This window comes from Scardinius erythrophthalmus (assembly GCF_964197995.2).
Source record: "Scardinius erythrophthalmus genome assembly, chromosome: 12".
In the NCBI taxonomy this organism is placed as follows: Eukaryota; Metazoa; Chordata; class Actinopteri; order Cypriniformes; family Leuciscidae; genus Scardinius; species Scardinius erythrophthalmus.
In genome coordinates, this window is record NC_138232.1 from 11,436,255 (window position 1) to 11,462,677 (window position 26,423).

The 26,423-nt window shown below is 40.7% G+C and overlaps 1 protein-coding gene across 1 annotated transcript; it reads right to left on the reverse strand.

Annotated features, from left to right (window-relative positions):
* Positions 1-7,937: 7,937 nt before the first annotated feature.
* Positions 7,938-25,591, reverse strand: slc4a8 (solute carrier family 4 member 8). Its single transcript, XM_081379864.1, has 23 exons — positions 25,444-25,591; positions 24,108-24,243; positions 23,599-23,759; positions 21,174-21,362; positions 20,495-20,580; positions 19,184-19,341; positions 19,015-19,102; positions 17,665-17,811; positions 17,483-17,583; positions 17,093-17,267; positions 16,799-16,932; positions 16,118-16,363; positions 15,815-15,920; positions 14,850-15,011; positions 14,636-14,749; positions 12,470-12,631; positions 12,118-12,369; positions 11,934-12,002; positions 11,672-11,845; positions 11,201-11,332; positions 10,447-10,559; positions 10,125-10,233; positions 7,938-9,347 (listed from the first exon to the last, which is right to left on the reverse strand). The coding sequence occupies exons 1-23, from the start codon at positions 25,574-25,576 to the stop codon at positions 9,336-9,338; spliced, it is 3,159 nt and encodes a 1,052-aa protein (XP_081235990.1). The 5' UTR covers positions 25,577-25,591; the 3' UTR covers positions 7,938-9,335.
* Positions 25,592-26,423: the final 832 nt, after the last annotated feature.

Genomic DNA, 26,423 nt, shown 5'->3' on the forward strand with positions numbered 1-26,423 from the left:
CACGAGGAGGCGATTGCCCTAGTCGAATGGGCCTTGACGTTAAGGGGGCATTCCTGCCCCAGGCATTCATAAGCCAAAACAATAGCGTCCACAATCCAGTGAGCAAGCCTCTGTTTAGAGACCCCCCGTCCCTTACTGCACCCACCAAAGCACACAAATAGCTGGTCCGATTGACGAAAAGCGGCCGAGCGAGAAATGGATTCCCGGAGCGCTCTGACTGGGCAAACAGCACTCTGAGCATCCGAACCCTGAGAGGCTGATGGCTCAGCGGACAGGGCAGGCAGAGAAACAATCTGCGCCCTGAACGGGGTATTGAGCGATTTAGGGACGTAACCCGGCCTCGGCCTGAGCGTCACATTACAGTTTCCCTGTCCAAAGCGAATACACTCTTCACTTACAGAGAAAGCCTGTAAATCCCCAACCCGCTTCGCCGAGGCGAGAGTGAGAAGCAGCGCCGTTTTAACCGAAAGCTCCTTAATGGCAATCGAAGCCAAGGGTTCAAAAGGCGGTCGTGACAAAGCCTCCAAGACCAAAGCCAAATCCCACGGCGGCACCGAAGGCGGCCGTGCAGGGCACAATCTCCTAGCTCCCTTGAGGAACCGTGTCACCGACGCATGTCTACCGATAGACTGACCGTCAACAGGGGCGTGAAAAGCGGCAATAGCGGCCACATATACCTTCAGAGTGGATGGCAGGCTCCCTTCATCCACCCTGTACTGAAGGAAGCGTAGAATATCCGACACAGAGCAGCTCGCTGGGTCTATATCGACATCCTTACACCATTTTGAAAAAACACCCCATTTCAGAGCATACAGGCGCCTAGTGGACGGGGCTCGCGCTTCCGCGATGGTATTCAAAACCCGCGAATGCAGCGCATCCAGCCCGCTCAGCGACCCTGCAGCGGCCACACATGTAAGCTCCACAGCTCGGGGCTGGGATGCCAGATCGATCCGCTCGCCTGAGACAGCAAGTCCTTCCTGAGCGGAATCTCCCATGGCTGCCCTGACAGTAACTCTATCAAATCCGCGAACCAAGGCTGATTCGGCCAGTACGGGGCTACCAGAGTCACTGCCGCCTTCTCTTCCCTGATTTTGCACAACACCATGGGCAAAATTTTCACCGGTGGAAAGGCATAGAGACAGACTTTCGGCCATCGTGCAGTTAGCGCGTCCATCTCCCAGGGGGAACGGGACAGCGAGAAGAACATCTGACAATGCGTGTTCTCACTCGTTGCAAAGAGGTCGACCTCCGCTCTGCCGAAACGATTCCATATCAGCTGAACCGTCCCGGGGTGAAGCCTCCATTCCCCTTGAGGAATCCCGTTCCTCGAGAGCATATCCGCCCCGCGATTTAGAACACCGGGGATATGTGCCGCTCTCATCGAGAGGAAAAACCGGTCTGCCCACAGCAGCTGGGATTCCGCCTGCTTGAATAGGGCTCTGGAATGTACACCGCTTTGGCGATTTATGTACGAGACCACGGACGTGTTGTCGGTCCGAATCAACACATGCCGCTGCTCCAGCCGAGACCGGAAAGCTTTTAAAGCGATTTATGTGCCACTCCATTTGCTTCTCTGATCACCGACCCGAGGCAGGCTTGCCCAAGCAGACCGCTCCCCATCCGGTGGACGAAGCATCCGTCAGGACCTCCACACGCCGTGTCACTACACCGATAGGAACACCCGAGCTGAAAAGATCCGGGTTCTTCCACGGGGCCAGGGCGCGGGTGCATCCGTGAGTGACCATAATGCGCTTGTGGCCCGAATACCACGCACTCGGGGGGACGCGCACTTTCAGCCAGTGCTGGAGCGGTCTCATATGCAGTAACCCCAGATGACACACTGAAGAAGCCGCTGCCGTCCGACCCAGCAGTCTCTGAAACTCTTTCAGTGGGACGAGCCTGCCAGGTCTGAAGCGACCGAGAGAAGAACTCAGAGCCTCCGCTCGCTCAGGGGTGAGGCGCGCTCTCATTCTCACCGAATCCAAGCATACTCCCAGGAATGTGGTAGTCTGACTCGGCGTGAGCACACTTTTCTGAACGTTCACCCTCAACCCAAGCCTCTCCAAGTGTCGAAGGAGGGCTTCCACATGGCTGACCAGTGTCTCTCTCGACTGCGCGAGAACCAGCCAGTCGTCCAGATAGTTCAAGACGCGCATCCCGCTCGACCTGAGGGGTGAAAGTGCCGCGTCTACACATTTCGAAAATGTTCGGGGAGCCAGGGCTAGTCCAAACGGAAGCACCGTGTATTGGTACACCGAATTTTAAAACGCAAACCTCAGGAATCTCCTGTGACGCTTTACTATCTGAATGTGAAAGTAAGCGTCCTTCAGATCTACTGAAGCGAACCAATCCCCGGGGCGAATTTGCGCGAGGATCTGTTTCAGAGTAGTCATCCTGAAGGCGCGTTTGTGAAGCGCTCTGTTGACGGGTCTCAGATCCAGTATGGGGCGGAGACCCCCTCCCTTCTTTGGGACAACGAAGTAGCGGCTGTAGAACCCGCTCTCCCTCTCGCTCGGGGGAACCGGTTCTATCGCTTTCTTCTCGAGCAAGCTGCACACTTCTTGCCTCAGCACATGAGCGTTTTGGGGCAGAGTTAACGACTGGATTACACCGCGGAAGCGGGGTGGTCTGCGTTTGAACTGAAGTGTGTACCCGTGACGAACTATATTCAACACCCATGGTGAAATGCCCGGAATAGCTTCCCACGCTGCCTGAAAACGACTGACCTTTCACCTCTGCGGCCATTGCCGCTATATAAGGGCTGGGAACATTCATGTTTATTGACCGTGACTCTGCGCTGCTCGAGGGCAGGGCGGGTAACACAGTGTGAGGTGCAAGAGGGGAAAAGAGCTCTGTTTGTGAAGTGGTAATTTGCTTTATTGAACAAGAAACATTTACAACATTCACAACATAACTGCCCGTGTCGCTCACAGAACGTTGAGGGACAGAGTGCATTCGAGCGCGTTGCTTGGGCGCGGGGCCAACCTGGCGCTCTCTTCTCCTCTTGCCCGAGCGGTCAGGAGGACTGCTTGGGCCTCGCGGGGGACGCGGTGGGTTTTCTGCGCGGGCTCCTCTGAGCCGTTCTCTTGCTACCCGCTCCCTGCCATGGCCTCTTCGGCCTCTACTGGCATCCGGTCCCGGGCGGGGCGCTGACTGCTGTCTGGCCGCAGCCTGGGGTCGACTGCCCGAGGCGGAAGACGAGCGAGAGCGAGGCTGCTGCGGCGGTGGGGGCGGGGGCGCCCTCCGCGGAATAACGTGGCTCATAGCCTTTGCCTTTTTCTGGGTCTCAGAAAAACGCTCAGTGACTTTCTCGACGGCGTCTCCGAACAGGCCTGCAGGGGAGATAGGCGCGTTCAACAGCGTTTTCCTGTCAGCTTCCTGCACGTCCGACAGGGTGAGCCACAGGTGTCTGTGGAGTACCACCAAGAACCCTATCGAACGGCCAATAGCCTGGGCCGAACGCTTCGTGGCCAGGAGCGCGAGGTCCGTGGCCGAACGAAGATCCCGAATGGCGTCAGCATCGATAGAGGTGGCGCCATCCAGGGACTTCAGCTGCTTTGCCTGCAGCACTTGTAGTACGGCCATGGCGTGTAGTGCAGACACCGCCTCCCCCGCCGCACCGTAGGCTTTGTTAGCTTGGTGGGCCGTGAATCTGCAAGCTCGGGACGGCAGGTTGCGGTCCGAGCCCAGAGCGGGAGCCGACGGGCAGAGATGTGCGGCGACGGTCTCCTCGACGGGGGGGATGCGGAGGTAGCCGTGGTCCCCCGCCTCGTCCACGGGGGCAAACATGGCCTGGGTGGAAGTGAGGGTACGCGCCGATTGCGTGACTTCACCACGTGCTCATGCACATCAGGAAAAAATGGGGTTCCTCTTCTCGAAGCGGCCTGACGGCGGCTCGATCGGAGGAACCACGCGTCGAGTTTGCTCTTCGACGGCTCATCGGGAGCTTTCCACGAGAGGTCCAATTCCTCGACGGCCTTAGAGAGGATGCGAAACAGCTCGTCCTGTAGGTCCGCCGGGGCCTCTTGCTCCGCGGCCGCTAGCGGTGCGGCCTGCTCCGCACCCCACTCGTTCTCGGAGGCAGACAGAGACATGGAGTCATCTTCCTCACTCGCCCCGAAGGACACGAAGTTGGCGACCTTGCGGGGGGGGGGTGAAAGGTGGGGTCGGGAAAACTCACCGGAGATCGAACCTCGACTCTGCGGTTGGGGGGGGGCTACCAGCGGCTCGAAGGCGGCGGTAGGCCCAACCCCCGCTGCTGCGCGAGCTTCGTCCCGCCTGGCCTTGAGGGCTCGCAGGGACATGTTTGCGCAGTGGTCGCAGGACCCTTCATCTGTGAGGGCTGACTCAGCATGGGCAAGCCCCATGCACGCAACACAAAACAGGTGCGTATCCGGGGGCACGATGGAGCCCTTGCACAGGTTGCAAACAGTCGCCATCGGATGAAGAAGACAGTGTAGTATCTCTGGCGCACCTTCGACGACGGCGAATAATCCAAGTTTGTAGTATCAGCTTTCTAGCACACGATTTGAGCGTGAAGAGAGAGATTCTGAAATGGAATTGACGCTGCACTTGCTTTATACTGCACAAGGTTCAGTATTTGCATATTTTGCGTCAATTGGCCAGCTCTGTTGGCGTTAGCCTATAAGATTTCAGCGGAAGTGAAGGATGAGAGGAGTTCCCATATACGACATCCGTAATGTCGAAGTTCCGTAGCCTTGATAGGGAACTAAAAGATAGGCTGCTATCTCAGACTGACTACAGAAGCGAAATGATATTGAGCGGAAGTAGGAAGTCTGACGTAGTCAGGCTAATACAGGAATATAAATGCAGTGAAAGTGAAGTGAATAATGACATTATACTGGGGTGGATCAGCATAAGCAGAAAATCAATATGATGATGGATTTTCAATTGTACATGAGCAGGGGCGGGTCTACGTGGTGGCCAGGGGGGGCACCGGCCCCCCCTGAAATTCGATTGGCCACCCCAGGTGCCCCCCCTATAAGATGTCTTGTGATTGGTTCATTTTACCCGCCAATCAGTTTATAGACTCTACTGAAGCAGTGTTGCCAACTTAGCGCCTTTGTCGCTATTTTTAGCGACTTTTCAGACCCCTTCAGCGACAATTTTTCAAAAAAGCGACTAGCGACTAATCTAGCTACTTTTTGAACAAACCTCAGTAACCTCCAAATGTTGCCAGCATGAGTCCTGCGAGCGCGAGGTTTGCTTTCTCCTTGCCGTCACACACCTCTCTCTGCGTCTACCCTGTTCTGTGAATGGCTGAGGGCAGCAGCACGGCAGCTAACAGACGTGAATGAGCAGTGTTGTTTCCACGGATGGACTTATCACTTATCTTTTGTTTATATTTAAAGTATTTAGTTTGAACATTTTATTTTCCTTTCTTTTCTTGTGCTTATTACTTGTAATACTCACTATCACAGTGCTTTAGTTCAGTTCCCGAACTCTCTCAGTTCAGATAATTTTACACATATAAAAAATAGTCATTCAATAGCTACTCGTTCTATTGTCTGACAAAAAAATATAGTAAATGAGAACAGCTTTATTGGACATTCGGCTATATAGCCTATATTATATTATATTATATTATTTTATATTATATTATATTATATTATATATTAAAATATAGTATGTAGGCATGATTTTAATGAGAAAAAACATTAGGCAGGCAGAACGAAAGTACGCCGCGATGACGTCATGAATATGCTAATTGACGTATGACGTCATCTAGCGACATTTAGCTACTTTTAGGGGAGGCGTTAGCTACTTTCCTTTGAAAATAGTTGGCAACACTGTACTGAAGTTCGCGATTCAAAAAGTGCAGCGCCAGAAAAACAACGGTCGTCGCGGACTTGGACTTTTACTTTATCAATCAAGAGTGGGGAAGTCAAGACACCAAACAAAGAGCTGCCAGTCACCACCGAAACAGAAGTTTTAGTTCCAGAAGTTTCAGCTGTTTTAGTTGAGGTCTGCCTTCCTTCTTTTTCGACTGTTTTCCTCTCTTTCTGCTACTGTTACTCCAGAGCTGCCAACTCTCACACATTCACCGTGAGACATACGCAATTTTCACACTCTCTCACGCCACATCAATTTTCTCACGCACAGAAAAATCGCGAAGCAAAGAGGACACGGAGACCGACAGACTAGACAGAGCAGGTTACTTATGATATAAAAAAAAATCTAAGCTCTCATATTCTGTCAATTTTATTACGAAATTCAAACGTTTTGGCGCTTGTAACGTTAAATGTTACGTGGCAGATCCCTAACCGATCATCTCTACTAGCTAATAGTAAAAAAACATGAATGAACACTGAAGATACAGTACATCTTACCGAAATGTATATTCCTCATACATAATATCGATCAATCAGTGTTTTTCATCAGTGTGAAGAGGTCAATAACATAGCTGGAGAACAATTATGTCCCATTTACCTCAGGAAAGCCATTTAATTAATATAATAGGCTATAGTACATTGGCAAGAAAAAAAATAGCTATAGAGAGTATTAAGCTAAAAATGTGTTCTATATTACATATTTATTATAATTTTACTTATATCATTAATTAAAGTTATTTTTAACCTTAAATAATAGCCTACTACCAGCTGATAGGGCTCTCTGTATGTTTACAGCATCAGGTGAGTTGTTTTTTTCTTGAGAAAAAACGCCTATCTTGTGTAGCCTACCTAATATTTATCCAAATGAGTCAATATTAAATCAAATCACAATAATTGAATTGAAATAATAAAAAAGTGTAGCTTACCAGAAATTGTACCAAAACATGTCACTAAACCTAATAAAATTCAGTTTAGTTACTAAAATGTTAGTGACAATCACAATACACTCCAAGCTAAACTAAAAAGTTGGCAGCAATTATTGTTTCTAAACTAAAGACTGTTCTTTAATATATTAGCAGAGCACAATGTAATGGTTCCATATTTTATTTTTAAACTGTGGTGTTTTCATTTGAAGTGTTACAGTGCTAAAACTTTAACTCTGTGTTACTCAGCTTTTTTGTAAATTAATCTGAAAGAAATGTTGAATGAAACACTATGATGTTTTGGCCAAACCATTTGAATTATTACAGTGGGGGGATTTTTTTTATTTTTATTTATTTATTTATTTATTTATTTATTTATTATTTGAAAGATTGTGAATAAAACTACTGTATATTGTAATGGCCAAACTACTCATTAAAAGAAAATAATTGACATCGTTTCTGCTTCTGGGATTTTAAAATTGCTCATTATTAAAATTGCTTTTATTTTATAAACTTGTTAGTTTTATGGAAACACTAAAAATAATAAACACTGGCTCTCAAATTGAACTTAATGGATATATAGGGATAACAAAAAACTAAATGAATCAAAAAATGTGCTTTATTACTACATTTGTTTACAAGTAACTTTATTCAAGTTAAAAAATAATAAAATCAATAGGATTTACGTAATATAGGCTACTGTAGAATTTAGCTTCTTTTTTTTTTTGGTCACTGGCGGCCACCCCGTTTGGAGGCAGTGCCCCAGCATGGCCCCCCCACTGAAAATGCTCTAGACACGCCCCTGTACATGAGGAGTACATGCTAAAGCTATGGTTGAAATGGAATTGACTCAGTGACTAACTTAATATCCAATTTAATACTCATTTATGTATTACAAATTCATTTCTTATCTAAAAATATATTTTCAGTTGCAAAATTCAAAACATTACCAAATTTCAGAATTCATGCATCATTTAATTTAGTAACTGAATAAAATGTAATGCTGTTCAAGAAAATATTTACACACACACACACACACACACACACACACACACACACACACACACACACACACACACACACACACACACACACACACACACACACACACACACAAAAAACAATAACAACAACACATACACAACTGTTAACAGGCTCATTTCGTTCATAAAATCTAAAATTTATTGGAATGAAAGACATTCTCTTTGAGCACATCCCAGCATTAAGATAACATGTACAATCAAGTCAACGACAACATTTCCCGTAAACAAGAAAGCCATGGAGGGGACAAAAAAAAAGAGAATTTAGTAGTTCAATGTCAAGCTGGGAAATTTCTTCATTCCTCAACATTCCAAATATGAGTTTACATTCTGAATTTAATATCGACATTCTCCTATCATCTGAAGGCAAAGTACAGCTGTAGCCCATTCATATTAACAGCCAGTGGCTTACTGTACCTGCTCAACTAATTTTTATTAAAATACATTTATATAAAAAAAGAAAATTCTTTACTTAAAATAATTGTATCACACTGTTATACTCTATATAATAATTCCATTTAAAATATAAAATCATATCAGTATATATCTACACAAAGTGCAACTGTAAATAAAGTATTATTTTACTGAGGTTAAAAACACAAACATATTTTTACCTCTTTCAGTGCAGAAACTACTGTGGGAGTTTTAAAAGTGTGGGGAGGTAGTATAAGGAGATGGCTTATTACTGGGACTTGTGACCAGAAAGGGTCTTCAAATGAAAGCCTGAAAAGTCCAGTTTACCCTCAACCCTTGTGCCTCAAATGACTGGTGAGCTAAAAGCCATTTAGATGGTGCATCGAACCGAAATATCAACCAGTCATTTCAGACTTTGAAATGGTGGTAAAAACACTCAGAACAGAGTTCATACTTATCCATCAGTGTCCCTGGTGACCTAACCACGTAGAAGCCTTTTATTGCTCAATATTAACACGTTTCAATACAACACACTCGATAAAAATAGACAAGTCTGTCTACTGGATAAGGACTAATTTGGTTCATGGCCATGTAATGTAACTGATGGCTATTTATACTGGCACAAAAATAGATCAAACTGAGGTTATTATTCTGATCGGCCATTTGGCTTAAACACACATACTTATTGTGTATGTTTAGACGATGAACAAAGCACACATATACAGTAATATCTATAGCAAGTATTATACTTAAAATTAGAACATTTAAACAACTCTATTATTCAAAAATGAGAACCAGACAATTACAAAAAAGTTAAATAAAAATACATGTACACTACAGCACAGCACAGAGACCTATATGTCTGCTAAAACTCAGCTAAAACTTAAGAAGAACCTGGATTTGGTAGGAGAATATGTTGCACATATGCACATACACACACTGACACACCAATATATCTCACACAGCTATACATAAACAGTGTGAGAAACAGTGGAAAGGAGTGAACTAATATCTGTGTGTTTTTAGCACATGGCCGCTTCTCTAAGTCAGCTGAATTTCAAACAACCGACGCCAAGAATGTAATTTCTTCTTTCTGTGGAGTTACTTCACGGAACCTCCTGTGTCAAGAGAAAAACACACAGAAAAAGAAAGATAAAATCACCAAACAAAACTTTTTTAGCAGTTTAAAACCCAGTTTGTTATCTAACAATCATCTGGTCATTTATGCCCTTTTACAAAGTTTTAATTTTGTTTTTTGGGTCTATTAGAATAGGTTTTCATGCTTAAATGTTCACATATTTTACATTATTGCAGCACCTCTCTTCCCTGTCTGTCAGTAACACTTTGTTTAGTTCCGGTCTCTATGAAGACCCTCCTTCTGAAAAGCACAATGTGCTCTGATTGGTCAGTTGGACCAGTGTGTTGTGATTGGTCAACTGCTTTAAGCACGTTTTGGAAATGACATGCCACTTACCATAACCACGTTAGATCCGGGGTGGAAAAAAACAACTCTGGGATATGGCGACAACACACTACTAAGGCAACTAACCCAGGCCTCGCCCATTTTTTGCATATGCCTTAGGGGGCATTCATTTTTTAAATGAAGAATATTGTGACGTGTACGTTCCCAGAAGAAAAATCAAGACTCAGAGTTTCAGGGAGTTCAGAAACAGTGCTCACTGATACAGAGAATAACTCTATTTTGAGTGGCCTTTGTGCTTTGTAACATTGGAAACCTTTTTCATGCTTAAAAAGCAACATTACACACTAAAGAAAGTTGAAAATGTAAAAAAGCATAATAGGTCCCTTTTAACATAGAAAAGTATTAGACACAAGGGCAAGAAAGGAAATTCAAGGAGCCAACACTTAAAAGGATGGAAAGAGAGAGTCCTTGCCTTTTTATGTGTGCTTGAACGCTGTGTGTCCTTTTGATTGGAATTGAGGGATTTCCATACAGTGGTTTTAGACATTTCATCAGATATGTTAATATCAGAGGGATCGTTCCTGGACAACAGGCGGACACAGTCGAGGAGAAGAGGGGTGAGGGCAGGAGAAGGGGACAAACGGAAAGGTGAGTGTTAGTACGTACACATTCACAGATACACAGTGGACATTGTGGTGTCTAAGCTTATTTTGTGAGTCTGACTGTTGGACGGGGCTCAAGGGTTTGCGGGAAGCCACAGTGTTTGCATAGAGCTTCTGATAGCAGTGTGGTACCTGGGGTCTGGTGTTTTAGGTGAGTGTAGATGTTTGCTCTCCAATGGGATCTGCACTGTGTCTTTGTCTTCTGATTTGTCAGAGTCATCCACCAGCATCTCCTGTGATTCCTGCTACTCATAAACACATACATACAGCCTCCTTCATTGTATTACATGTGACAAACCACAATGCAAGGTTGGGTTGATGTATTATTTTTCAGTTTACATGCATAAATAGCCTGATTTGTTTGAAAGATCATGTTAGGGTTGTTCAGGGTGGAGTCCTGGGTACTGCTAATTTAATAGTTTAATAATTTAATAGTATGTGGAACTGTAAATAAGTGAAAAATAAACATTTCAAATAGCAGTGCTTCATGATTTTTTTAAAATATTTTAAATTTTATTATGTTGCATTGTTAATCCAAAATGCTGGTGTAAAAATTTTGCTCAAAAATGAGTCAAGAAGGGAAAAAATTGATAGCCATAACTACTTCTGGTTCATTTGTTATCCCTGAAAAGGAAAGTTTTGTTGAGCACATTGCATTGTGGGATTCAGTATTATGTTGTATATTGCATCTTTTTGGCAAAATGTTAAATGTTACGTTTTCTGCACATAAAGAAATTTACAACAATGCACATTATACATACTGCATAGTATAGAAAGTAGTGTTTCTATTACTCCTTGGTGTATGTCCTTTTACCTGGATGGATTTAAAAACATTGATTGTTTGGATACCCTTCGCTTTATTAAACTCTGCATATGATTCACAAACCTCCACTGCCTTTTTGGAATCATCATCCAGCTTCTTCTTCTTACTCTCAGGCATCAGATCGTCAAGGTAACTAAGCTCCCGATTGGAAAAAAAACAGTCCAGCAGCTTACGGATGAACACTAATGCCAGCACCTGCAGGAAATAAACACACTTATGCCACTGTTATTACTATATTACACCCATAGTTTTTAAATCAACCTTTATCACTGTTCCTGTGGCTAAAACAGTTGAGCATTGCACTATTAACACAAAGGTCATGGGTTTGATTCCCAAGCAATGCATGAACTAATAAAATGTACTGTATGCTTTGGATAAAAGTATCTGTCAAATATATAAATGTAAACTAATACACATAATGATTATTTCTCACTAGAAATGTACGAAAATGCAACGTTTTATTCTAGTATTGAATTGTTAAGGAAGTTTTAACACCCCTAACATTAAAAGAATGTACTTTGTTTTGGGTCGTACCATCATAGGGAAGACGATTGCGGCAGGGGAAGTTTTGATGACCCAGAGCAGCACAAGGCAGGTAAGTTGGGTTAGAGTGAACAGGTGGACTTTCCTCAGAGGAACGTGACGTAGATAAATAAAGTCTGGCTGGTGCTTCGCTGGCATGCCAAACAACTTCAGACGGTCAAAGAACTGAGCAAGACAGGACAGAGAAAGATGACTGGTAACTGACATGTCACTGTATACACGTCTATGTTTAGTGTCAGATGAATGTCTCTACCTGAATGCCTTTCAGAGATGAGGCGCCCATATAAAGAAAAACACCATAGAGAACTGGCATGGGAATGAACTGTAAAGCAAAAAGCAGTCCTTTAAGATATTTTGTTATCTAATGCAATGATTCTAAGTATGCCTCATTTAAGTAGGCCACATATTATATGTAACTACAGATTTTGTGCGATTACCTGTAACGCCCCAGTCATGAACACAGAGCAGCCCATCAGTAGAAAAATGACCAGACCAGTCAGCCTTTGCTCTCTAATTCCCAGAAATCGAGGTTGCTCTCCAGGGGCGGAGCTTTCAGACTCCAGCTTCAGGCTGTTGACGTGGGAAATTGACAGGACGGTTGCTGCGACAAACCAGGGCAACCCCATTATAGAACATACGGCTAGCATCACTCCAACCATCAGAAGATCCAAATGGTACCCGCAGCCTTTCTGTGTGGAGGAAATAGAGCACATACTGATCACACACACATATGATCAGCAGAGAAACACACACATCCTCTGTAAAGGCTACTTTAAAAAATATACATACTAGAAGTTTGTGCTCCTTGCGGTTTATTATGACGGCGGTGATCTGTTGGTCCATGAAGATGAGGATGGTGCAGAGAAGAGCTGGTATTGAGGCAGCCAACACAGTCCACCATGGGTTTCGCCCAATGGGGTTAATTAGCCAACCGCGGTCATCACGTGTGGGCTGTAAACACAAGGAGAAATTTGACAAAATAGCATGGTAATCATACTTTCTCCATAGTATTACTGATCCTTTTTATGTGTGGCAAACTTTTATTTAGAGTTTTATATATCTTTGCTAGTATTACCTTAAGAAACTAACACATTTTCAACAGCCATTTCTTCCTTCTTTATTGTCCAGTGTCACATGATCCTTACAAAATCATTTTGAAATGCTGATTTGTCACAAAGTAGTTGTTACGATTCCTGTTTTAGGACTCTTATTTTGATATGTATTTTCTACTCCCATTGTTTCTGTGTTTGCCTTGTTTCCTTAGCTCCCTGGTTTGTTTCCTTGGTTATCCTTGTTTGTTGCTATAGTGATTAATTACCATAACCTGTCCCTTGTTAGCCCCTTGATATCTTCTATCTATAGTGCATGGAGTTTCCTATGTTCTTTGTCTGGTGTTGTCCTTTGTCCTTTGCATTCAAGCCATGTTGTAATTACCGTAAATAAAGCTCTGTATACTTTTGAATCACTCGCATGGAACTTTGATGTCATGATCGGTCCAAATCGTAGCTCTCAGAAAATTATGAGTTTACACGTTGTAATTACAAGTTAAGCATGTGAAGGCTTTTTACAGTTGAGAATTGTTATGGCAATTTCGACATGGCATAAAATAATCTCTACTCTCCATCTTCTCTGAAACATCACAAGTTACAGTAGAAGTATTTACTGTCAATTTTCAGCAATTTATGCGTCATTGTTTAATAAAAGTATTTATATGTTAAAAAAGATATTATTCATATCCTAAAAAAATCTTACTGGCCCTAAACAATAGCGTAAATTGATATTATGCTATTAAATTGAGATGCTAAATTGTTCGTAGGTGTGAATGCGTGTGTGTGTGTGTGTGTGTGTGTGTGTGAGTCCCATGCCATGTAATTAGGGGTTGGGCAAAGACCTGGCAACCTACCCCAATTCAATCTAAATTGAGGAATATGTGTTAACTATGAATCAGTCCAGCTCAATTGTTCATAATGAATCACTGTCCACACACAGCGCATGTATCTGGATTAGCCGGGGGTATAAGCTCAATTCCAAGACTCAGCATTGTCTTATCATCTAATCTGTCACTGCAGGGGTGCCACTCTAATCTAATCATATGAACAAATGTTCCTAGAAACAAGACATGAACAAATGGCACAAAAACAGGACTGTTGTGGATTATGATTGGACAGAAAATAATTGACTGAAGACTGAATCAGTGCATTCATGACTGTAAGGTAAGCTTTGAATGAAAAAAAGCTTCCAAAACAGAGCTGATAGAAAGAACCTAGAGAACTCAAAGCATTCAGGAGAGCTTTTCCTCTTTACTGCCCCGCACAGATGTTTCCTTTTGGGTACCAATTCAATCGGGTACCAATGGGTAACAGTTTGATTAGCAGCTATTTTGGTTTATTTGTCCAATTTATATTTGATCATATATTGAAAATGTGAGATTTTAATTATGATAGAACAGGCTTCATATATAAATATATAAACAAATGAGCAAAGTCGTAAAGAGGTAAAGTTATGTTTCAGTTTTTCGGTTTAATTTAATGATTAAATTATTCAATGACCACTTTTTATTTTGATTGGCTTGGCATTTTATATATTTTTTATTAGGATTAAAATAAATATACCTCAAATATGTACGGATATATTTTGTGGAATATTATGAGCACATTACTTCAATCCAGTATATACATTTTATTTCTGAAATAGTAATAACTGCAAAGGGATGCTGATCATGATACTGAGGAGGACATTTTGGAAATTATATTAAAAGGCCTTCCTGAAGAGCATGGATATTCCACCAGGGGGCAGAAGACATGTACTGTCCTACACAGTATACCAGTATTTTTAATCAAAGTATTTAAAGCCTTAGAAAGCCATTTACCAAATTTAATACATACAGTGTTATAGGGCTAAATATGCAAACACCAGTGTGTGTGTTTGTGTGCACATTTGATTATTGATTCCTACCTTGAATTTGTCGGGCACTTGTAATTTTTGGGATGGAACTCCAATGATATAATCAATCAGGACCATGAAAACAATGGTGAGGAACACAGCAAAATCGCTGATCACTGACCGTACCTACATCACAAAAACAAATGAACACACACTTTGCATTTATTGTATACAAAATCACACAGTGTATGCAAAAACATAGGCAACAACAGTATGTTAGCCTCACCCGTGTTGGGAAGTATCTGCTAGTCTTGAACTGTTTCAGGAAGCTAGACAGGAAAACAGTACCGAAAAACAAGATGGCTGACCAGAAGAGAACATCAGGGGTGTAGGGACCATGGTGTCCACACGTCGATCCAATAAACTGCCCCTGGAGATCTAAACACTCCTACTCACAAACACACACAAAGTTTGGCTCATATTTAACTGAACTGGCAGCCCAGACGCTGACTCAGTTGTGAAAATAGGATTAGCACTAAATGCGATCTGTGTGAGACTACACTGTGAAATAACATTACACTGCAGTAATGGGACGAGAATTGGATAACAGGACTCCTCCAACTGTATAATGTGTGTCATGAGGTGTTCTTTTCACAGCATGATGATGTAAGATGATGTACATGACAATGTGAGGCTTTTGTCTTATTAATATTTACACTTAAAGACATATACAGGGTATGTTCAAAATCACCTAGTCTAGTTTAGACTCTAGTCATATCAGTGGTCTAACCAAAAGCGGTTGCTTTAGCATGATGATGCATTCACACCAGTAGGTGCCAGTAAAAGTAAGTCTTAAGGTCCTTGCACACTGAATCTGAAATTTTCGCATGCGTTTCTCCGTATCCGTCATTCTGTGGCTCGAAATTGTCAAAACACCATTCAAATGCTTGTTACGGATGCGAAAAACGCAGAAAATCGAACCCGATCCGAATTTTTTTTTGACGGACGAAAGTTTCGAAGGCAGTGTGCAAGTGTGATTGACATAACATGAGGTCGTATTTATTTTTTAACGTGCGAAAATTTCGGACGCAAATTTCGGACTCAGTGTGCAAGGGCCTTTAGACTGTTGTTGTATCAGCCAGCTAAACAAAAAATGACATAGTGTACTTTAAAGGAAAGACAATTTAAGAATGGTTTAGTTTTCAGTAGTTTGACTAGACTGTGTGTAAGGATTGTGGGAGTTTGAAGTACCGTTACAGTGAGGTTGCTCCATGGCACTGCAGAGGCTGTGACGTTCCTCTGATTCCACTGTTCTAGTGTTTTATTACTGGGATTATCAGGCTCTGCACACCTACAGCTGATGGCATACAATGTGTTAAAATGTGTGTTCACAAACAGTTATTCCAGTCTTAATTTCTCATTGATGTCTAGAAGAATAACTTATTCTCCTTACTTATTAATTATTAACATCTAAGAACACAAAATTAGAAACCCAGGATATTTCCAGAGATCCAACTTGCATAGGTGTCTGTATATTTGAGTTTATATACTTACTAGGCCAGTGTTAGTTTGTCCAGATTGCCATGTCTGTTGATCGGGTACAGTTCTCCAAGATGGAAAAGTTTCTCCAGTGCTTCGTAAATAAAGATAAGGCAGATGAGTGAAGCAAAAGCTTCCTCTGTAAAACGTGTGATGTAACAGACCAAGGAGCTGGCATCCGTTGCAACAAGAATCAGACACAAGAAAGCTGTCCAGAGACCAATACAAGTACGCAAGGACAGGTACGAGAGGTTGAAGTCTCTACAGGGACAGAAACAGGCAGGACAGAGACAGTAGAGAGGGTTAAGATCTGATTGTCTATGATATATTTATGGCAAAATATATGGAGTGAGGCTAAATGAATACATGAATACTAAATTGATATAGAAGATATATTGTAAATATATATTCTACATCCGCTAAAATGAACTGTATATTTTTAAAAGAAAATTATTATAGACTATAATATAATAATACAATATTTTAATATTAATAATAATCATAATATAATCATTATTATTATATAATTTAAGAATTATTAATTAATTTGTATATAATATATAATTATTTACAATTATTTTAACAAATGTATTAAAATCACAATAACCAATTAAAAAATGTTCTGGGTAAGAAAGTGAATGATTAGTTAATAATTAAATATGTATATTATTAATACTTGGTCTGGTCTGTACTGACTTGCAGAACTTGAAGAGAATCTTTTCAAACACAAGGACGGGTCCAGTGCTTCCCAGTATAGTTAGCGGCTGCCCAGCAAACAGAGAGTATGCTACTCCAGTCATAGACGCTCCTAACAGAGACTCAATCGCACTCTGGCGCACACACACACACACACACACACACACACACACACACACACACACACACACACACATACACATGACTGCTGTGTTTTGCATTATAAACATATTTTTACATGACTTTGCCTAATACACCACACAGAAACAAAACTGTGCGTGTTTGCGTACTTACAATGCGTCCCTCTGTAGCCTCTCCCAGAAGCCCTCCAAACGTGATAACAGGTGACATGCAGGCACAGTACAGAAACAGAAAAGAAGCTACACACTGCAAACTCAGACCATCTTTATAATCACTCAGATAAAATGGAGCTTTTCTCTTCACATCCAGAATCAGTCCTCCAAACAGCCTACAAACAGAGTAAAGAGAAGGAGAGAAATTTCCACAAATTTATATTGTTTCCATACTGAACCAGTAACATTTCTATCCATTAAATATGCTTTTGTTAATTCAATATGTTTATAAAGCTGTTTCTCCTCATATGGACTCAATGTAGATGATTTCTGGTTTTAATATCCTGGTGAGGATATCTGGTTCCCAAAATGTAAAACCTGACCCACACACCTTCCAGTTCTCTGTAGTTCTGGTCCATGGTGTTCCCCATGCTGCTCTTCCTCAACAGGAACCACTGTTCCGTTCGGCACTCCCGGCATCTTTCTTTTCTCCTATTCCGAAAGAGAAATAGATACATTACAACTGATAATCAATCACTTAAGCCTCACTTTAAAAAGTGTGTTTTTCCATACCTGTGATGGGACACTTTTAGGAGGTTCTATGCGTATAGAAGGGTCCCATTCTCCTGGAGGCAAAACTGTCACTTGATCCAGAAACTCATCAATACCAGCCAACAAATCATTCCTGTCCTTGGCCTTGTATGCAACATCATGGAAAATCTAAATGATAGAAGAAAGAAAATATATTAAATTGAAAAGAAGAATTTAGAAGTTTTAATCTAATCTACAAATGGTATTTCTGAAACCGTCAGGACTGGGGTTAAAGGAACACTCTGACTTTTTGGGACTTTAGCTTATTCACAGTATCCCCCAGAGTTAGATAAGTCCATACATACCTTTTTCATTTCTGTGCGTTCTGTAAGTGTTATTTGATGCACCCACCGCTAGCCTAGCTTAGCACAAAGACTGGATGTAAATGGATAAGGTAGCATACTAATCCCAATAAGTGACAAAATAATGCAAACATTTTCCTATTTACATGTTGTGATCTGTATAGTCACAGCGTGTACAAATAACAAGGCTATATGAGACAGAGACCATTTTTAATCGTATAAACACTGGGAACTATATTCTCACTCGGCGTAGGAGCACAGCTACTTGGGCGGAGTGATTAGCGCAGCACACGAGACGCCCTGTTGATGGTTCCGTAAACAAAACAAACTTGACTAACTAGGTAGTAGCGAACGTGACTTGTGATCATGGCTGACTTTGAGGAATTGTCAGAGGAATTTTACTGGGTATCAAACCAAGATCCAGAACCATATAGTTTTGAGCCAGAATACACAGACGAGGAGTTACAAACTTTGGAAGCTGTAAGACAAGATACAGCGAACACCCATGATTGTAAACTATAAATTTACTATCTAGTAATTGCTGACTCTATTACTCCAACTCCGAACTCTCTGCTCCTCACCACAGGGCGTCTCGTGTGCTGCGCTAATCACTCCGCCCAAGTCACGTTAGCTGTGCTCCTACGCCTAGTGAGAATATAGTTCTCAGTATTTATACGATTAAAAATGGTCTCTGTCTCATATAGCCTTGTTATTTGTACACGCTGTGACTATACAGATCACAACATGTAAATAGGAAAATGTTTGCATTATTTTGTCACTTATTGGGATTAGTATGCTACCTTATCCATTTACATCCAGTCTTTGTGCTAAGCTAGGCTAGCGGTGGGTGCGTCAAACAACACTTACAAAACGCACAGAAATGAAAAAGGTATGTATGGACTTATCTAACTCTGGGGGATACTGTGAATAAGCTAAAGTCCCAAAAAGTCGGAGTGTTCCTTTAATGCATTAATATCCAATGAGAAAATGCTATGATACTGATACACTGTATGCCTAGTTCTGCATTGACCTCATCGGTCATGATGGTGGCCATAGAGCGACCGATCTCATGGTACTGCTGGGCTTTTCCATCTGGACCGAGCAAAATGAACAAGAATCTGCAGAGTAAAGAATGATTTTGATCATTCTGTTGCAGTGGATTTATCAGCTCCATGCATGCATTTGAAAACATTTTATACCTAGTGGGAATGGGAACTTCAGTGAGCCCTGTGAGCAGTACAGCAGGAGACAGGCGAACAAATGCAACGATGGATCTCTCTAAAAAGTCCAGCTCTCCAACCAGCACATTAGAAGCTTCAGCCCCAGTTGGGATCTTTTTCATGAAATGTGTGTCAACCTACGGAAAGAGAATCATTGCAGTGTTATTTTTGTGTTATATATATACTATTATAGTACGTATTCATATTTTGAATTAGCTTTTATTTTCAATTTTACTTTCAGTATTCATTAAAAAAAATTGTTTTAGTAATTTCCTTTTCCATTTTACTAGTATTTTAGCTTAACTTATTTTTATCTCAGTTTTATTAATTTAGCACTTCAACTTAAACATATTTTATTTCTAATATAATTGTCAGGGCAAAAGTGTTTCAGCCTTTATTGAGATTGAGTGAAGACAGGAGGCAAAGTGGGATCAGGAAAGGTCTGCGACCCAGAACTCGATCTCGGGTCACCCGAAGTGCAACCGCACTACATGTCAGAGCGCTGCCCATGAGGCTATCAGCTCCAACGTTTATGTTTTACAAGTAATATTTTTTTATCCCATTTTACTTCAACTTTAATTCATTTATAATATATAAATAACTCATGTAGAACTCTATTAGTGGCTATTCCAGTCACTGTTCGTTTCAGTCAGGGTGACAGTTAGATAGAAGAATAGCAGGTGTGTAATCTGATTGGGGCCGCCTCTCAGCCATCCTCACAGTCACTCTAAATGTCTGACATCTGGCTCATTACAGTTCATTTCCTTTTTCCTGATCAGTAGCATAACATTCCACAAACAAGCTGCAGTACCTCTAAGGATCACCAGATGACAGTGTTTGTGTGTACGTGTGGGTGCATTTGTCCCAGAGGTTCTTGGTAATCGATACATTGCCTGCCTCCAGTGCGCAATCAGAATAGAAACAGAAATAAACAGATTGAACCTGCTTGTTTTAATGGGTTGTCTTGCACTTGCACCATCTTTCCTCTCTTTTCTTATACTATTTCTTTGTTTACTGGTCCATTTCACAAATTATCCATTTTGCTAGATCTGTTTTCTCTGAAAATAGGATGTAGGACAGGTTTTTAACATAATTGTTTTTTCTTAATTTCTGGTGCTAAATAGAATGCTCTGTCTGAATTTGCTACACACAGTTTGCATTGCAAACATTAGTGATATTGCGTACATTTTTATTCCCACAAACGTGTGTATCTATTATTTGGTATTTTTCTATTTGCAGTTTGATGAAAATGAATCTTCCAAATTAGTCTTGATGTTGTGGTTCAAGTACCTTGGTGAGATCCTGGCCATTATCCGGTGCTACACTATTCTTTACATCTGGGTTTGTAGGTGGAGGCTGAGGAGAGGTGGCAGGACCTGAGAGATGCAATAAAATATGATAAATATATTATATCCACAGCATCCTAAAATATACCACATGAATCAGTTATGCATTATTCCCCAGTGGATACCAAATAAATATGTTTAGAGAAATCTAAAATTAAAAATGGAAATTTATAGTTCTGAAATAAAGGTCATAAAAGTATAAAATAAAAGATTTAAAAGTATAACAATAAAACTTAAATATTAGGTGTTAGTATGAGACTGAGATCAACCAAGTTATATCCACTCTTTCATCTCCAATCATGAGCATGCAAACAGAGTCAACCAGTTCATTTTCATATAATACCCACAAGGATACCACACAGGACGTCATTAATGCACCAGAAGTAGTTCCGACCGCCAAATAATGGTTTTTCATGAGTAATTCATAACAGAAAAATTAGCTTTGCATTTCTCCTGTGGTATCTTTCAGAACAACAGCCCAATTGACTTCCTTTGTAAATGCATTACTGTAAACACACCTTTTACGAAATCAGAATGATTTAATTCTATCCACAGAGCTAAGGTTGTGTTTAACCAAAAATCTTCCTTTATAATGCACAGGTAAAATGTGCAGTTCAGCTCACCCGTTTTATCCATAGAGTGAGGTTCACTCTGTCTCCTGCCAGACTCGGTGAGGGATTTGACCATAGGCAGCAGGTTGTTCCTCTTTTTGTCGCTCTGGTGATGATGCCTCTTCAGAAGTGCCTCTCGAACCTTCATTCTTACACTGTCATCCAGTTCATGAGCTGCCTCCTGATGGTCAAGCACCAAATCTACACACAACAAATTATACATACACATGATAACACAAATGTACATCAGACAATGTATATACAGAACAATACTGAATAATTTAAAAGTGACAATGTCTTGTTTTGCAAGATTACACTGTATGATGATAATGATCAACCTATTTAGGACTGAAAATGTTGTATTCCAGCATGCTAAATATTGCAGTACTTTTACTAACTCTCACATTCTCTTATTCTGTGAAACCTCCCACAATTCCAGTTGGAGCTGATGCAGCACTGTTAATCTGCATCACTCACTTCTTTCCTCCACTCCAACCTTTACAGTGTAATTAATCTCTCAGGCTGTCCTTCTCTTTCTCCAGCATTAATCTTGTTCCTACCACTGCTGCTGCAACATTGATCAAAACCGTCATGCCTCATTGAGACATAGGTTAAATTATCAGTATGTTAGACTTTAATGGCCCATGTATGAATTAGGTATTCAAACTTTGTTGCATGGTTGCAGCCAACTTTGATGGGAACTTCTGACTCAAATATTCACAGTTATTGCTGACTTCTATGTGATATTTAAATTTTAATGATTAAATTAAATATAGTTGCCCTAGTCTTTTTTCTATTGTTATCTGAAAAGTGATGTGTGTAATGAGTGCCACTACTGGCACCAAACGGAATTGCAAATATTACTATTGTTTCCAAACAGGGGTGCGTTTCCCAAAAGGACAACTATGATTGCAATTTCCATTGAACTCGGTAGGTAACGACGGAAATTGCGGCCATAGTTGGCTTTGGGAAACGCACCCCAGGTTGTTCAGACCCAACTTATGCAGTGGACATTTCAAGCCATTCAAACATGCACAACTGTAAAAAACTGCCACAGTTTTTACACTATTTTAAAAATCAACCAACAAATGCAACTTTTATAGTTGTCTCTGCACATTAAATGAGATTTTAACACTGAAGAAATTACACATTTAACCTTTAATCGAAATTTTTCCTTCTTTCATTTAAGGGCTGCTAACAGCCATACCTCTTTTATCAAACTAAGTACCTATGGGTGTAATGAGTGTTTGCGTTTGTCTATCACCAGCATGAGTGGGAGTGTGAGGTTGCAGTAGCCTACGTGTGAAGTTACAGGTGGGCCTAAAATACTGCAGGACAAACACTTGTCACACTGCTGTACTTTTCCTCAGTAAAAATGTGTACTGAATAAATATAACTTTGCCAGGCTCAATCAGATCGTGATCAGACTGTTAAAGAGGACCCATTATGCTTTTTTACATTTTCAACTTTCTTTAGTATGTTGCTGTTTGAGCATGAAAAAGTCACTCCAAATTGAGTTATTCTTTATATCAGTGAGCACTGTTTCTGAATTCCCTGAATCACCTCGATTATAGTCTTGAGTTTTCTTCTGTACATGTCACAATATTCCTTATTTAAATCATTCCTGCCCAATGCATACACAAAAAAGGGTTGAGTTGCCTTAGTAGTGTGTTGTCACCATGTCCAAGAGATGCTGTTATGGTAAGGGGTGTCACATTTCCAAAACACATGTGAAGTGGTTGGCCAATCACAAAATTGGTCCAGCTGACCAATCAAAGCGATTCATAGAGACCAGAACTAAACAGAGCGTCACTGACAGACTGCTGCAACAATGTAAAATATGTGAAAAATAATGTTTTTTGAACATTCAAGCCTGTAAAGCTATTCTAGAAGACCCCAAAAATTTGCAAAAGGGCATAATATGGCCTCTTTAAGCCAAATTCATGTTGAGCAAGCATTTAATATATTGACATTTTGTTAATCTGATACAACAATACCATTACCAATACCAATACCAATACCATTACCAATACCAATACCAATACCAATACCAATACCATACAACAATACCATGAAGTGGTTGGCCAATCACAAAATTGGTCCAGCTGACCAATCAAAGCGATTCATAGAGACCGGAACTAAACAGAGCGTCACTGACAGACTGCTGCAACAATGTAAAATATGTGAAAAATAATGTTTTTTGAACATTCAAGCCTGTAAAGCTATTCTAGAAGATATCAAAAATTTGCAAAAGGGCATAATATGACCTCTTTAAGCCAAATTCATGTTGAGCAAGCATTTAATATACTGACATTTTGTTAATCTGATACAACAATACCATTAAAAAAGGTGTAATGTGTTATATATTTTCAATGTTAAAATTCGTCCTTTCCCAGTTAAACGTGCCAAGCGCCATACCCACTGATTTCTGACTGACCTGCAATTTCCTCGATGCAGTTGGCCTTCATGTCCAATAGGACAGTTCCATTTATGATGCAGCTTCGTAACTCAAACAGGCTATGGAGAGAGAGTGTAGCTACGTACGGCTTACTCCATCTCTCCCCGCCATCTTCCACATCCTCCTCAAATTTTAGCCACCTGAGAAGTATTAAAGAAAAAAGAGACTCATATAGACAGTCTCTTACTTTGAGTAGTATAGTACCAAAAAAACATAATAATGTAACGTAATAGATATTTAATATTTTCCAAATAATATTTTGCACATATTTATAATATCATTTTTATACAATAAATGGGGGATTCATGCATGAAAATAAATAGCTGCCTTTTAAATATTAAGATGGGGGGTCCCAAGCATGTGTATGTTCATATTTTGGGGTCTGTGCCATCTAAAAGATTCAAAACCCCTGAGTTAACCTACATTTTGGCACTGAATATTCTGTTGCAGTATAGGAGATGTGTTGACATTAAGAAACATATTCTTACCTAGCAGTTTCCTTCCACTCTGCATCTTTGCCACCTTTAACACAGATTTCGTCAAGTTCTGTAAAGAGCTCATGTGCCACATGCTCATCATCCTCTTCAGTGCCCAGAATAAACTGAACCCTCTGGGATGGAGTATCTGAGAAAGAGAGATAGGAAGAATGAGAGACAGACAAGAGTATATTTGTAAAACTTTTTCATTTTCACTGTGAGAGAGGAAACAGAGGAAGGAAGCACAGTAAACAAAAGTCTCACCAGAGCAATTTTCAGTGTTTGTTATCATAAATATGAGTTCATGCTTTTAGAATTTGAGGGCTCAAGGGGATAATGCTGAGAGGATGCAGGGTAAGTAGGGTAACAAACCTTTTTTATGATACAGTTGATACCCTGTGCTTCGGAAAGATTCATTTAACCTTAACTATCTGTCAATCTGTTTCTTAGCTTTGTAGATTTTCAGTGACTCTCTGTGTTTGCTATCCCAATGGCTTACATTTTTGGCAGTTTATTACACGACTCTGTGGAATACTTGATTCTGATTGGTCAATCACGCCCAGTATGTTATTCCCAGATAACAACTGCTGAAAACAGATAACGCAGGCTCATCCGGGTTACTGAAGTCAGCAGCGCTTTACGCGTGCTAGGAACGTTTTTTCTTCGTGGAAGTTTTGCTTTTGGTGAGCTAATAAAATATTAAAACTCATTCGAATCAATATTTTGTGTACAGTTATTTAATTATGCCATCCAGTATTGTGGACTCGCTCTCTCGTTTCATACAAACGCAGCTGCTGCCATTTTGTGACTATTGTTTTTATTTTTATTATAGGATAACAAACAGGTACGATTTTAAAAGTTGAATCTGAAATCAACATCTCTTATCCCCATAATTATTTCTGAGGCGAAATGCTGTGTAATATGTGGTATGACTGTATACCATATCCCTTAAATGTCCGTCTATTTTGAACTTGCCGCGCTAGCAACTGCTCTCTCCGCAGAAGCTTTGTGTTTAAAGAGCTAATATAATATTTAGACTCAATTTTTTGTGTCTAATTTATTCACTTACATGGCAAGTATCCGTGTAATAAGCGGGATAATGTACATCCAGCCGGTTGTTATCTGAGATTAAACCCCTTCAGGCTTATGCTTGGCGAAAATATATAAAGTAACTGGGAATAGAGTGTTTAAAATGTAAGTTACTCAGTATTAACTAACTTATTTTCCACTTGATTGCTTTATAAAAGCAATATCATATATAATTCATTTGATTCTCCAGATTCACCTTCTTGCAAACAAACCTACAAGCAATTGCTTGACTTGTTACCCAGGCTTTTGTTGTTCTCACCGTGTGACGCTGAGGTACTTTCTGTGTTCCCGTCTTCCTGAGCTACGCTTTCAGCCCTCATTCTCTCAGATCTCCTGCGGTGTTTGGAGCTGTGTGGCCGGTGATGACGGTGAGACTCCCTGCCCATGGGCATCCGCACACCCACAAACAAAGTCCTGTGACCTGAGAAAAGTGATAGAGGGATGATTTTTTCCAGTTAATATTACTGCATTGAGCTGTGAGCTATATCACATGAATAACTGAACGTGTGTGTGTGATTATGTACAAACCCTCTAGCTCTTCTTTCTCATAATGGATATTCAGAACTGAGCTGGTGCCACCATGGTCCACCACTGCTTCCTCATCAGGCCTCTGAAAGACACATGCTTACTTAGTGAGTGTGTAAATAAGTACATACATTACCATAGACTTCCTAACACTTAATCATTTTTTTTTTTTTCATTAAAAACAGTAGGCCTGTTGTTTATTTGTGGATGTCACACAAACATCATTGTGGGGACTTCCCATTGATTTCTGTTGTTTATATAAATTTTAATCCCCTCAACCTTATGCTCACAGAAACCTTTAATTTTCACATATTAAGTCCTGGCCCGTCTGGGTGGGAGGGGAGCACTAACTGCTTTGCCCTGACAATTTGTAATTTGGTTTATTTGGTTTTGTATTCATCTTAATATTTAATGTATTGTATTGTTTACTTGGTCTGTAATCTGTGTTGTGTCAGGTATTTTTGAAGGACTTGATTTTGTTTTGTTTATTTTTCATTAATAATATTTTTTCATTTTGTCCATAATTTGTTAGAATCAGAAGTTGAGAAGTTGAGAATTAGAAGTTGAGTTTGTTTTTTATCTAGACAATTCAGTTTTTCTGATTATTGAAATAAAATATTTGTTTTTATCCACGTCTCCACCCTCATATGGTGAGAACGAACTTAAAGGAGAACTCCGGTCAATTTTAACATTGAGCTCATTTTTTTGTACATT

Bases quoted from the DNA above. Each gene is read 5' to 3' on its own strand.
- slc4a8 (XM_081379864.1), bottom strand. From the start codon at position 25,576: ATGCCCATGGGCAGGGAGTCTCACCGTCATCACCGGCCACACAGCTCC. The intron at 20,581-21,173 runs GTGAGCTGAACT...TGCATCTCTCAG, and splicing joins TCACTCTATGGATAAAACGG to GTCCTGCCACCTCTCCTCAG. The intron at 17,812-19,014 runs GTCAATGCAGAA...TCTATCATTTAG, and splicing joins CCACCATCATGACCGATGAG to ATTTTCCATGATGTTGCATA.